Below are 12,067 nucleotides of genomic sequence, written 5' to 3'. Positions count from 1 at the left end.
GGCATTCACTAGGGGGGATCAACAAACATCTACTTGATAAATAATTGAGGGAATTAATGAAAATAATGATTGAAACAGGGGCTTGAGATCCAGCAGAATATGATTTCATGAGATGCAAAGGGGTGTCAGTTTAAAGAGGGAGCAAGAGAATAATTAAGATTTCAATGGGGTGCAAGAAAAAAAATCGGAATGGAAGGTGAGAGGAAGATTGAATGTAGGGCATACAGGAGACTAATAATAGAATTGAATGCAGAGGGGCATAGAATCATGAGTAGGGAGTGAATGAATGCAGGAGGTTAGGAAGACAATTGTGGAAGTGGATGCCAGGAATAATAGCTGGGCATAGCAGAATACAAGATGATACATGAGAAAGGGAAGTAGTAATTGTTGAAGGGGGCGTGAGAGTGCATGTGCATGCCTGTGAAGGGTGTCTATGTGGAGTGAAGGTAGGCAGAGAGACTAGTAATTGGATTGAAAATATACAGGACCCATGCCCAGAGTTTCTTGCAACCTGCCTATGCGTGAGTGGAGCGCCCTGGGAAGGAGGCTACACGAAGTAAGAAGGGAGGGTACAATCTCATTTCAACGGTGAGCTGGGTGGAGAAGAATCCAGCCGCCTCAGATGGGGCTTTCCAAGGGAGAGGAAGTACGTTGTGGGTAGGGGATCATGTGGCCACCCTGACCTCCACTCCTTGCTCTAGAACCATGGATCCCAATGAAATGCCTGCTGTGCCCTGCGGCCCCCCTGACTCCACCACTGGACTTGAGACCGGAGCCCCATGGGGGATTGAACCTGGCCCCAGAAGAGCTAAACGTCGCAGAGCCCGCTGCCACAAACACGGCATCACTGCCCAAGTCAAGGACCAGGAGCACTACTGCCTCTTCAAGGTCTGCGAGTGTCACAAGTGTGCCCTCTTCTCGTGAGTATGGTGTCTGACAAGGGGAGGGGAGTGGGCTCCTCTAAAGGTGACTGACTTTAGACCTGCAATCCCCCACTTTAGGGAACACTGCAGCATCTTGCCTGCTGAGAGTACCTTGAAGTCGGAGCAGGGGCCACTCCGAAAGAGGCACCTGACTGAAGGACTGATAAGGAGTGGGACCACCTCTCCCAAAGCTCACAGTCATGTCAACAAGTTGGCCATTCAAGCAGGAGTCCCCAGTGAGTATCTCTGGCCAGGGAGGGTGTCTGAGTTTTGGGTGTAGGGAGCATGAGTAGTTCTGTCACCAGTCCTACCACCCAATTTCGATGTGGCTTTGGGCAAGTTACTCCTTGGGCCTTAGCTTCCCCAACTATAAAACCTCATCAATATTATCTACCAAGTGTTGGTGGGCTGGAGACATCTGGGGGGGGGTGCGGTCAAAAAGGTCCACAGTGGGATGAGGCCTCAGATTGGGTGGGAGGTAGAGTCGGGGGGAGACGGTCAGGGAGAAAGGCTCACCTAAGCTGTCCCCAGTCTCTCACAGTTGGGAAGGAGAACATCAGCTTGAGGCCCACCCCTGTGCAACCCCTGGGGAGGAGTCTGGGGCCAGTGTGGGAAGCTTCCACCTCAGCCACTGCCCAGACCCCTTCCTGTGTCCTGAAGACCTGGGTACCATCTCTAACCCTACTGCAACTTGCCATATGACCCTGGGGGAAAATATACTTCTCTCTGGGTCTCATAGTCCCCAGTCCCAAAATGAAGAGTAGGACTAGCTGGTCTTCAAGGTCTTCCCAACTCTGACATCCTGGGCTCCTATCGTTGTCCTAAAACATGCCCACATCTCCTTTCCATGGCCGGCTTGGTCCCTGACTCCAACCTGTGCTCTCTGCTCCTGCAGGCAAGCTCCCAAGGAGCTCTGCTGATCAGTCTGGCCTCGGAATCTTTGTCTCTGTCCTGGACTCCAGCACCCTTGAAGAAGCAACTAACAATTTCTCTTTCCAGGAAGACACACAGACCCCCTGCCCTGCCCAGCAGGTGAGTAGAGTGAGAAGGACCATGGAGCTAGTTGTATATTTTGTTATTGAGTGCCCAACCTTCTGGTTAAGGCCATGGCAGCAAGAAAGAGGAAGTGAAGGCAGTGCGGTGCAAGTGGAGGAGGAGGAGGAGGAGGAGAAGGTGGCATCTCAGACTATGGGGCAACGACAGAGCTCTCCCAGATTTGCCATTTCCAATTTGTGAGACTTTGGAAAAGTAACTTTACATCTCTGAGCCTCTATTTTCCTATCAGTGTACTGAGAGGGGACAATATTCTACACCTATAACATTGACAAGAGGACTAGCACAAGGCCTGCCACATAGCAGGCCTTTGACAACTGGAGGCTGTTATTCCACATGAAACAAATCGATGGGATAGAAGCTCCTGCTGAGAAGGGGGGCCATGATGGTGAGGCCCACCATCTCACCCAGGCGAGAGTCTAATAACCGTCAGAGAAAAGTTCCTGGAGATGAGCCAAGCTGGCCCTTCAAGTGCCTTGGGAAACTTGATTGGGGAATATGGAGGCAAGAACCAGTCCTTGGACAGGGACAGTAATCACGTCACTCCAGGTGCCTTGAAGATTAAAACACAGACACCTCTGACTTCCCATAATCTTTACTGTTGCCTTGGGAGTTTTGAAAAAGCTGGGAGGAATTAGTGTCTCAGGAAAGATATAGAAAAAGAAAGGTACAGAAAAGAAGACAGTCCAAGCAGGGGAACGGACTTGTCCAAGCCACAACGACTAATGGCCAGCTGGCGTTCAGACTCCCACATGCAGATATTGCAAAATCCTTGCTCCTCTCTCTCTACTGGTAGTATGTGCCTGCCAGAGGGGTAAATCCCCTGGCTTCTCCTTTCCTTGTTCCTAGATGCTCAACTCTGATCCTCCAGCCCTGTGCCACCCTTAACCCCCTTCTACTGCAGCCACGGATTCTGGGGAAATTGTGGGGTCCAGAACCCTGGCAGGGGCCAAGCTTAGTGAAGGAGAAGAGCAGAAGGCCTCAGGGTGGCTGGGGACTGAAGGGGCACGGGGGAGGTGTGGGTTCCCAGCTCCCATTCTCTCACATCCTTTGCTTCGCAGGCTCCCAAAGCTTCCGACCAGGTCTCGGTTTCTGCCTCCTCAGAGTGGCAGCAAAAACTGGAAGCGGCCGAGGCTCTGCTGGCTCTGAGAGAATCTTCCCAGGCCCCTTCTGGCTCCATCTCTGTGCTCCAGCCCTGTGTTGCACCAGGTAGCCTGGTCTTTGAAAGGAGAACATGGGGTTGGGGATAGTTGGGAAATGCGAGGCGGTTGTGTTAAGCAGGGCCTGACTGGGAAGTCAGAGTAGGAGGGGGGTTGGGGGTTGAACCTCTTTGGGCCCAGGCAGCCAAGCTCCTCAGTCTGACTCTTGAAGTGGCAGTACATGGTTGTTCAGTGAATCATCGGTTTATCGAGCATTGTGCTCAACACCAAATGTCCAGTGCCCTGATGTCAAGAAATAAGGAAACCAAGTCCCTAAGAGTAGCAGGGACCTACCCTAGGGCATGCAGCATATCAAGTGGAAGAACCAGGTCTCCTGACTCTCAGCCCAGGACTTTCTATCCAGACCCCTGAAGTCTGCTGTGACCTGGGAAGGACATACATAGGTGGCAAGAGCCTAGTGCAGAAGGAGATCTGGTTCCTGCCTTCAGGGAGCTTCCAGTCTCAAGGTGGAGCATGGATGCCTTCACAAGTCGTGTTTTGCGGCTGTATCTCACTGATGAGCCTGGGGAGGAAGGACTGGAGGCGAGATAGACACCTAGGGAGGCTGAGAGGGAAGGCTGGGCACGGCCAGACCAAAATGGTGCATTCGGTATGGAGTGTGAGTGAAGCAGCCACCCTGAAGGAACTGCTGGAACAGAGGGGATGAGGGTGGAGAGGCTACCAGTCACGGAGGTCTGGCATGCCAGGCTTAGGAGGTTAGATCAGCCACTGTGGGTGATGAGGAGCCAGGGAATGTCTGAACTAGGGAGGAGCATATTCAGAGACACTGGGCTTGACAAAAAGAAATGTGGTGGCTGTGATGGAGGGTTTGGAGGAGGCAGGACTTGAGGTGGGCAAACCAGCAAGGGAGAGTTCTGTGCAATACAGTCCAGGTGACAAAGCCTTGATTGGGTGGAACAAAAAAGAGGGGAGAGCCAGGAGGGGAAATGGGTGTGACCTGACCCTGACCCCTTTCTTTGTGTCTACAGCTCCTGCTGGAGATAGAGGACTTCAGCCTCCTAACGCCTCTCTTGGACCTGCGCCAGCCAGCTCTGTTTCTCTGCCTAATGGACACCTGGGGTGCATCTCCCCCTTGAGCTAGAAGCCCAGAGGGGGAGAACTCACTAAAATACTGCCTATGTATGCATTTGCAAAATGCTTAATGTCCAAAATTCTTAATGTCTTTTTCTAAGCCCTTAGGCGCTTATATAAGCTTTCAGACCCGTTTTTTTATACGGGGCAATTCCTTGACTGAGGATGGATATTCTTGTACCTCCATCCTTTACTTTCTTGGATCCCAGGGCCTTTTAATGTCTCTTATGAAAACAGGGTTGTACAATCTAAGCTGATCAGTCTCTAAATAGGGTTCTGTGTGAGTCCATATGTTCATCTGCCAGAGGTTTTATTGGATTCGTGATTGTGAACATACTGACACGCTCATATACTTATCCATGCATGTGAAAATCTGAGGATGTTTTCATTTTGTGTCTAGGTTTGTGTGTGTGAGCAAATAATAAACCCTTGTTGTAAGGCACTGAGATATAGGAGTTGTTTGTTACCACAGTATAACTTAGACTCTCCTGACTCTAACAGACTTGTTCAATTCACTTTTCAAAGGGAGAAGCTCTTTACTCAATAACTGGGATTTCTTAACATGGCTAGATAAGAAAATGGTAGAGGAAAAAAAAAAGGGTAGGAGATTTATTCATTCAGCAAGTAAGTGCCTACGCCTTTCCTGGCATAGACTGCTTCCAGTTGTCCAGAGGGCCACAAATTGAGATGTCTGCAGAATCAAGCAGATTATATAAATGAGTAGAGCAGGCCAGATGGGGTCTGGCCAATTGACAGTGCATGCTCTACCTAAGGGGGCAGCTGTCACTTGGCTCTAGCCAATTGTTGCCATGCAGGAATGTGGGCTCATTGTTGCCCCATCTCCTGATTTTTCAAGAGAAGATGAAATTCTAGATTTCTATGTAAAATATCTCAATTTTCAAATGTTGGCTCTGGTTTCCTCTTTAAGCCCTTTACATGGGCCAAACAACACATCCAAGCAGGCCAACTTTGGCCAATGGAATGCCAGTTTGATTCTAGTCCAATATGTATTTTACAGTGGGGGGGAACTGAAGCCAATCAGGACAAGAAGAATCAAAGAGGGGAGATGAATTAGACCTGGGGACTACTTTTGAAGGACCCAGGAAATACAAGGAAGAATCATTATCATTTCGTTATTCTGTGTTCACCGTATGCTAAGCACATATAACCTCACAACAGCTCTGTAAGCTAAGCATTATTATCACCCTTTTACATATGAGGAAATGCGCTCAAAGAGTTGCACAAGTGTTTGAAGGGAAATGTTTAGCCAAAGATGGGTGGAGACTCCCTTCTCTTTGCCTTGCCCTAAATTAGCTAATAAATTTACTTTTTTACAAAGTGTCGAGTGAGAAGTTCAAAGCTTCAAGCCACAGACGCCCAGTCAGAAGGGTCTTTCAAGAATCATCCCTTTATTTCATACTCAAAGTAACAATCTATAGGAATTGATCAGATCTACCTGCACTTGTTTCTCAGTCCTCTGCTGATGTTCATGATCCTGCCCACCCACCCCCACCACACCCCGACACATGTTGAGCTATACCTCTTTTAAAAGTCTCTTAATGGCATAGTATGGGCGTCTTAGGACATTGTTATAAATGGTAGACGTTAAACATCTTTCGTGAACCATCCTTTGGTCGCAGGTTTAAAATATCACTTTACATAACAGTTGTGAGTTAGCCCTTGACTCTGGTATGGTATATAACAACACTGGTTGGATCTGAGGATATCCACCACACCAGGGTATCTGCAGAGTGGATCAATCTCAACCAGTGCCATGCAGGTAAATGTTTAACAACAGGCTCTGTGGGGGAGGACGAGGGTTGGAAGAATCGCACTGTGTTGTAGCATTTGCCGATTTCAAGCTACCAACTTGATGGCCTTTGACGCAGAGTTGGGAAGAGATGCATTTCCATCATTCAGTTACAATAAATAAGCACAATCTCAAGAGCATAGCTAATAGAAAAATGTAGGAAAATAATTAGGAGTCGATGACTTTTGATCATGTATTATGTTCGTTTTCAATATAATGTATGTAATGTAATTGTTACTGTATACGATTTAGTTTTAATGACAGCTGTGTTTAAAAGCTGGCTCACAAAATTCCCGACAATGTGATAGTCGCCTCTTATGTTCCAGTAAGAGTACCCTCCAGCACTCCACTGCTTTCGGCTCTTGCCCAGAGAGGCACCTCTTCCAAAATAGGTCACACTAACACTGCAGGGCTTGATAGGGCTGCTACCACTGCTTTCTGACCAAGAACAGACTAAAGTGAGGGGAGAGTATTCGTTATTGATTTTTTAAAAATCTTTAATGGAGCATAATTGCTTTACAACGGTGTGTTAGTTCCTGCTTTATAACAAACTGAATCAGTTATACATAAACATATGTTCCCATATTTCTTCCCTCTTGCGTCTCCCTCCCTCCCACCCTCCCTATCCCACCCCTGCAGGTGGTCACAAAGCACCGAGCTGATCTCCCTGTACTATGCGGCCGCTTCCGACTAGATATCTATTTTATGTTTGGTAGTGTATATATGTCCATGCCACTCTCTCACTTTGTCACAGCTTACCCTTCCCCCTACCCATATCCCCAAGTCCATTCTCTAGTAGGTCTGTATCTTTATTCCCATCTTACCCCTAGGTTCTTCATGACAATTTTTTCCCCTTAGATTCCATATATATGTGTTAGCATACGGTATTTGTCTTTCTCTTCGGACTTACTTCACTCTGTATGACAGACTCTAGGTCTATCCACCTCACTACAAATAACCCAATTTCGTTTCTTTCTATAGCTGAGTAATATTCCATTTCATTCATGTGCCACATCTTCTTTATCCATTCTTCCAATGATGGACACTTAGGTTGCTTCCATCTCCTGGCTATTGTACATAGAACTGCAATAAACATTTTGGTACATGACTCTTTTTGAATTATGGTTTTCTCAGGGTATATGTCCAGTAGTGGGATGGCTGGGTCATATGGTTGTTCTATTTGTAGTATTTTAAGGAACCTCCATACTGTTCTCCATAGTGGCTGTACCAATTCACAGTCCCACCAGCAGTGCAAGACTGTTCCCTTTTCTCCACACCCTCTCCCGCATTTATTCTTTCTAGATTTTTGATGATGTCCACTCGGACTGGTGTGAGATGATACCTCATGGTAGTTTTGATTTGCAGTTCTCTAATGATTAATGCTGTTGAGCATTCTTTCATGTGTTTGTTGGCAATCTGTATATCTTCTTTGGAGAAATGCCTATTTAGGCCTTCTGCCCATTTTTGGATTGGGTTGTTTGTTTGTTGTTATTGAGCTGCATGAGCTGCTTGTAAATTTTGGAGATTAATCCTTTGTCATTTGCTTCATTTGAAAATATTTTCTCCCATTCTGAGGGCTGTCTTTTGATCTGGTTTATGGTTTCCTTTGCTGTGCAAAAGCTTTGCAGTTTCATTGGTTCCCATTTGTTTATTTTTGTTTTTATTTCCATTTCTCTAGTAGGTGGGTCAATAAGGAACTTGATGTGATTTATGTCATAGAGTGTTCTGCCTATGTTTTCCTCTAAGAGTTTGATAGTTTCTGGCCTTACATTTAGGTCTTTAATCCATTTTGAGCTTATTTTTGTGTATGGTGTTAGGGAGTGTTCTAATCTCATATTTTTACATGTACCTGTCCAATTTCCCAGCACAACTTATTAAAGAGGCTGTCCTTTTGTGTTTCCGTACAAATTGTGAAATTTTTTGTTCTAGTTCTGTGAAAAACGCCAGTGTTAGTTTTATAGGGATTGCATTGAATCTGTAGATTGCTTTGGATAGTAGAGTCACTTTCACAATGTTGATTCTTCCAATCCAAGAACATGATATATCTCTGCATCTATTTGTATCATTTTTAAATTCTTTTATTAGTGTCTTATAATTTTCTTCATACAGGTCTTTTGTCTCCTTAGGTAGGTTTACTCCTAGATATTGTATTCTTTTTGATGCAGTTGTGAATAGGAGTGTTTTCTTGATTTCACTTTCAGATTTTTCATCATTAGCGTATAGGAATGAAAGAGATTTCTATACAATAACTTTGTATCCTGCAACTTTACCAAATTCATTGATTAGTACATGGCATTGTATCACAAAAGGGAGTTGAGTTGTCTGGAGGAGAGCAAGTAAATGAAGTATACTTGCAAAGTACCTTATAAAATGATTTTTATGTTATATATGCATTGAGATCTCAATGTATAAAATCTTACTATACATTGAATTGGGCAATTGGTATTGACATGTATACACTGATGTGTATATAATTGATGACTTATAAGGACCTGCTGTATAAAAACAATAAATAAAATAAAATTCAAAAAAAAAGAATGCATGAAACAAAAACGAATCAACTACTAGGACACAAAACCTCAACTAAGCCTGGGTGGAAATGGTGAAAGTCATATTCTCTGACTACAATGTATCAATAATAAAGCTGTAATTTAATGACAACAGTTTAAAGAAAAAGGCTCACCATTGTGTAAAATGGGAAAGAAACATGTCCTAAATAATTGTTTGGTTAAAAGAAATCCAAAGCTACCGGTAAAGAATATTGAGAACATTAAAAAAATAAGAACTCGTTCCATTAAAATGTAGAAGACATGGCAAAGTTATATGGAGGCAAACGCATAACCTCTTATACTTTATTATTTAATGGGGAATAACAATTTAAAAGAACAAGCACTTTAACACAAATAAAATGGAAGATGTTAGAGCAATGAAAATAATAAACTAGAAACTGAAAAAAAATAAATCTTACTATACATACCCCCCGACCTCTCCCACACACAATGCAGAGATGCAACGAGGCAATAGAGAATGTTAGTAGTGATACTATTGAACAGTGGAATTCAAGTGATTTTTATTTAATTACCTATATTTTTTTCTCTAGTGTCCAGGGTTTAGCAAAAATTCTCCTTGTCTGTCAAGAAGGCAAGAAATGGTAATTCTTTACAAAACTGGAAAATATGCTTAAAATTTTTTAATTACCTTTATTTCACCTATCAAAGATGTTAAAATTCCATTTTTCCTTTTATTTAAAAACACAGGAAAGTTTAAATAGGAAGACACAAATGATCTGTTCTTCACCAACGCACACCAAAAATAAATCATTGCTAAGATACTGATAGTTTCTTCTCTTCTTTCTGCTGTGTATCCATGAAAACTGAGATTTTAATTATTAAACGATATTTGGATTCAGGTTTGTCTCATGGCTTTGGGAGTCACCTTGATTTTTCCCATATAGTTAAACAGTGGTTACAAAACTATTTACTGAAATAATGCTTATTCTCCCCAGTGATTGAAAATGTCTTATTTATCATTTTGCTAATACTTGTGTGACGTTGCTACTGTTTCTTGTATTTAGCTTCTACTCACAGGCCTTGTGTCAAGATGAATGCATGTTTACATATGGCAGTGTGAGTATGGCAACCCAGTTTTTCTCGGGTTGCAAGGGCCAGATGATGTGATATTGATTTATTCAAGGTGCTGTTCATGATTGGCAACACCCTGGGAACTCAGATCTCTTGACTTTGGCACCAATGTTCTGTCTAGTAGACTCATCATTATACTTTGTGCCTCTTCATTTTCTTGATTTCCAAGGGTTCAACTACAACATAGGACATAAAACTGAGCAAAAATCAAAGTACAGGGATTAAAGGAAAAGGCTTTCTTAATCAGTGTCTTGTGTTTCAGGAGCTGGAGGTGGAAGACATCCACGCAATTCATGGGCCTCCAAGGTATACAACTACAGGTTAAAATAAGGGGACCGAAGAGCACAATGAACTGAGCCCTTTGTCTTTAAACTTAGGATAAGATGTTTTAGTATTTTTATTCATGGTATTTTTTCATTTCATGTTGTGTAACCTGAGTTTTGTACTTATACTAACAGTGGATAAAAGAAAGAACTGAATTGATTGGTTTTCCATCTTTCCCCTTTAATTTTTCTTGTTGAAGAAATGTGGCATGTCATTGTTTAAGTACAAGATGAACCTTGGGATCTGGCTAAATATGTTTCTAAAATTGTGGCGAGTCACTGTGTGAACAGAAAGGAATGGAACAGAGAGAAAGGACAGCCTGATAGGGCAAGATCAACAGTGCCAGTGCAGTCACTGTCCAAAAGACACCTTAAGTGAATCAGAGAATAGCAGCCGAACCAGACAAGACTGAATGGTAAATAAGCATTTAGACAGATGTGGTCTGGTGTATGCAACATTATAAATGAAGTGAAAAAAAAAAGATATTTACTACTGCCCAGGAAGGGAAAATGGAAAGAATAGACAATTGATAAAAGAAGAAATTCAGTAAACAGAGGAAAAATGTTCAATCCTCCCAATTATCTAAGTCATTTTAATGTATACAATAGGAGCAGCCTTTTGACTTTCACAATGACAGACTGCCACATGGTAAGCACTCAATAAACATTTGTTGGCAAATGAAGGAGCACGTATAAGAAGGGTTGTCTACATCTGGCAGTGACATCTTGGATCATTCAAAGAGCTCTGAATTGCCTAGCTGAACCCTCTCTAACAAAGGTTTATTTTATCACAGCATTATTCAATTTGTTGGGGCAGATCCTACAATTGTCACAAAACTTTTTTCTATTTTAATAAAGACAAATATAGAAATTAATGTTTCTCCTTATTTGTTTCTGAGCTAATGGAAATGGCATGAGGACTTTTCCTGTTCACTTAGGAGTGTAGAAGTAGGATGAAGCTATTAAATGCAGCAATTATATCATTTAGGAGATTTAGACTTAATGGGTTCACCTACTTGTCAGACTGTGTTTCTGAAGATAATTTCCAAATAAAAGCAACCCAAGCTCAAACAGAGTGGGGTGAAAAGGGTCTCCTAGCTCGAGGATCTAATGGGGGGGTTAAGGAGGGGACAGATGTTCATATCTTAATGCCCACCACAGACTTCAACCCTAAACCATGCCCTGTATATGCATTGGGACATCACTTAAGGAAGAACCCTGGGAGTCTTCCCCAGGGCTGTGTGAAGAGACAAATGATAGGGCTTATAGGGACTACTAGAGTGATGATATTTCCTTTCTTTCTGCAGGCTGTCAATGACCCAGATGAGGAACCCGTGGCCTTTGTTGTTTTGATTGATATTATTGAGAACAAATCTCAAGTCAGTGGCTTGTCAAGCCAACCTGCTGCTCCCCATGAGTCTTGGAAGACCCCATTCAGGAGAGCCCTGGATTGCTTCACAAGATGCTTTGGGTGAGAACTATGCCCCACCTTCTAACTCTCTGATTTCTCCCTTCCAAAATGTCTCCCCTTTCTGATAAAACAGGAGAATCCCCAGGTCTCCTGACTTCAAGGTTCTCCCAGATCAGCTGACCTTCCATTTTCCTTTGTAGGATATAATACACATAAAAATTCCATGGCCTGGAACCATGCATGCTGCAAACACAGACCCATGAATGGATATAAATACACCTCTACTGCCACATTCCCCTCTTCTGTTCCATTGGTTGTTTTGTAATAAATGCTGGCATGCTTGGTTATTTTTGCTTCATCATATTTGTAGTGTCTATCAATACAGGCAGCAACCTCAGGTGGGATGGGGTTGTCAGGATTGGTGAGGGTGGGGAGTTAACCATGAGGAGTTACCACTTTACTTAGCCCTATGAAGCTATACTTCCACCATCTAGGGGCAGTACTGCCTGTTCCTGAGTCACTGATGGAATAGGACTGTGACCAGTGGACAGTGTTTATTTTTCCCACAGATGTCAGTTCTCACCTTGAGTATGACCATTCCATGTAGAAGTTAGG

At 43.4% G+C, this 12,067-nt stretch overlaps 1 protein-coding gene and 1 long non-coding RNA gene across 2 annotated transcripts; both read left to right on the top strand.

Annotated features, from left to right (window-relative positions):
* The first annotated feature begins 673 nt into the window (after positions 1–673).
* LOC307180441 (doublesex- and mab-3-related transcription factor C1-like) lies at positions 674–4,847 on the top strand. The gene is made up of 5 exons (XM_079910708.1): positions 674–920; positions 1,002–1,159; positions 1,923–1,955; positions 3,038–3,185; positions 4,165–4,847. The coding sequence occupies exons 2-5, from the start codon at positions 1,124–1,126 to the stop codon at positions 4,275–4,277; spliced, it is 330 nt and encodes a 109-aa protein (XP_079766834.1). The 5' UTR covers positions 674–920; positions 1,002–1,123; the 3' UTR covers positions 4,278–4,847.
* A 5,150-nt stretch (positions 4,848–9,997) lies between these two features.
* On the top strand, positions 9,998–11,788 carry LOC307180314. Its single transcript, XR_013825720.1, has 3 exons — positions 9,998–10,024; positions 11,349–11,512; positions 11,653–11,788. It is a non-coding gene; the product is annotated as an uncharacterized lncRNA (long non-coding RNA).
* Positions 11,789–12,067: the final 279 nt, after the last annotated feature.

Source organism: Stenella coeruleoalba (assembly GCF_951394435.1).
Source record: "Stenella coeruleoalba genome assembly, chromosome: X".
In the NCBI taxonomy this organism is placed as follows: domain Eukaryota; kingdom Metazoa; phylum Chordata; class Mammalia; order Artiodactyla; family Delphinidae; genus Stenella; species Stenella coeruleoalba.
This window is presented reverse-complemented; position numbering and strand designations above follow the sequence as displayed.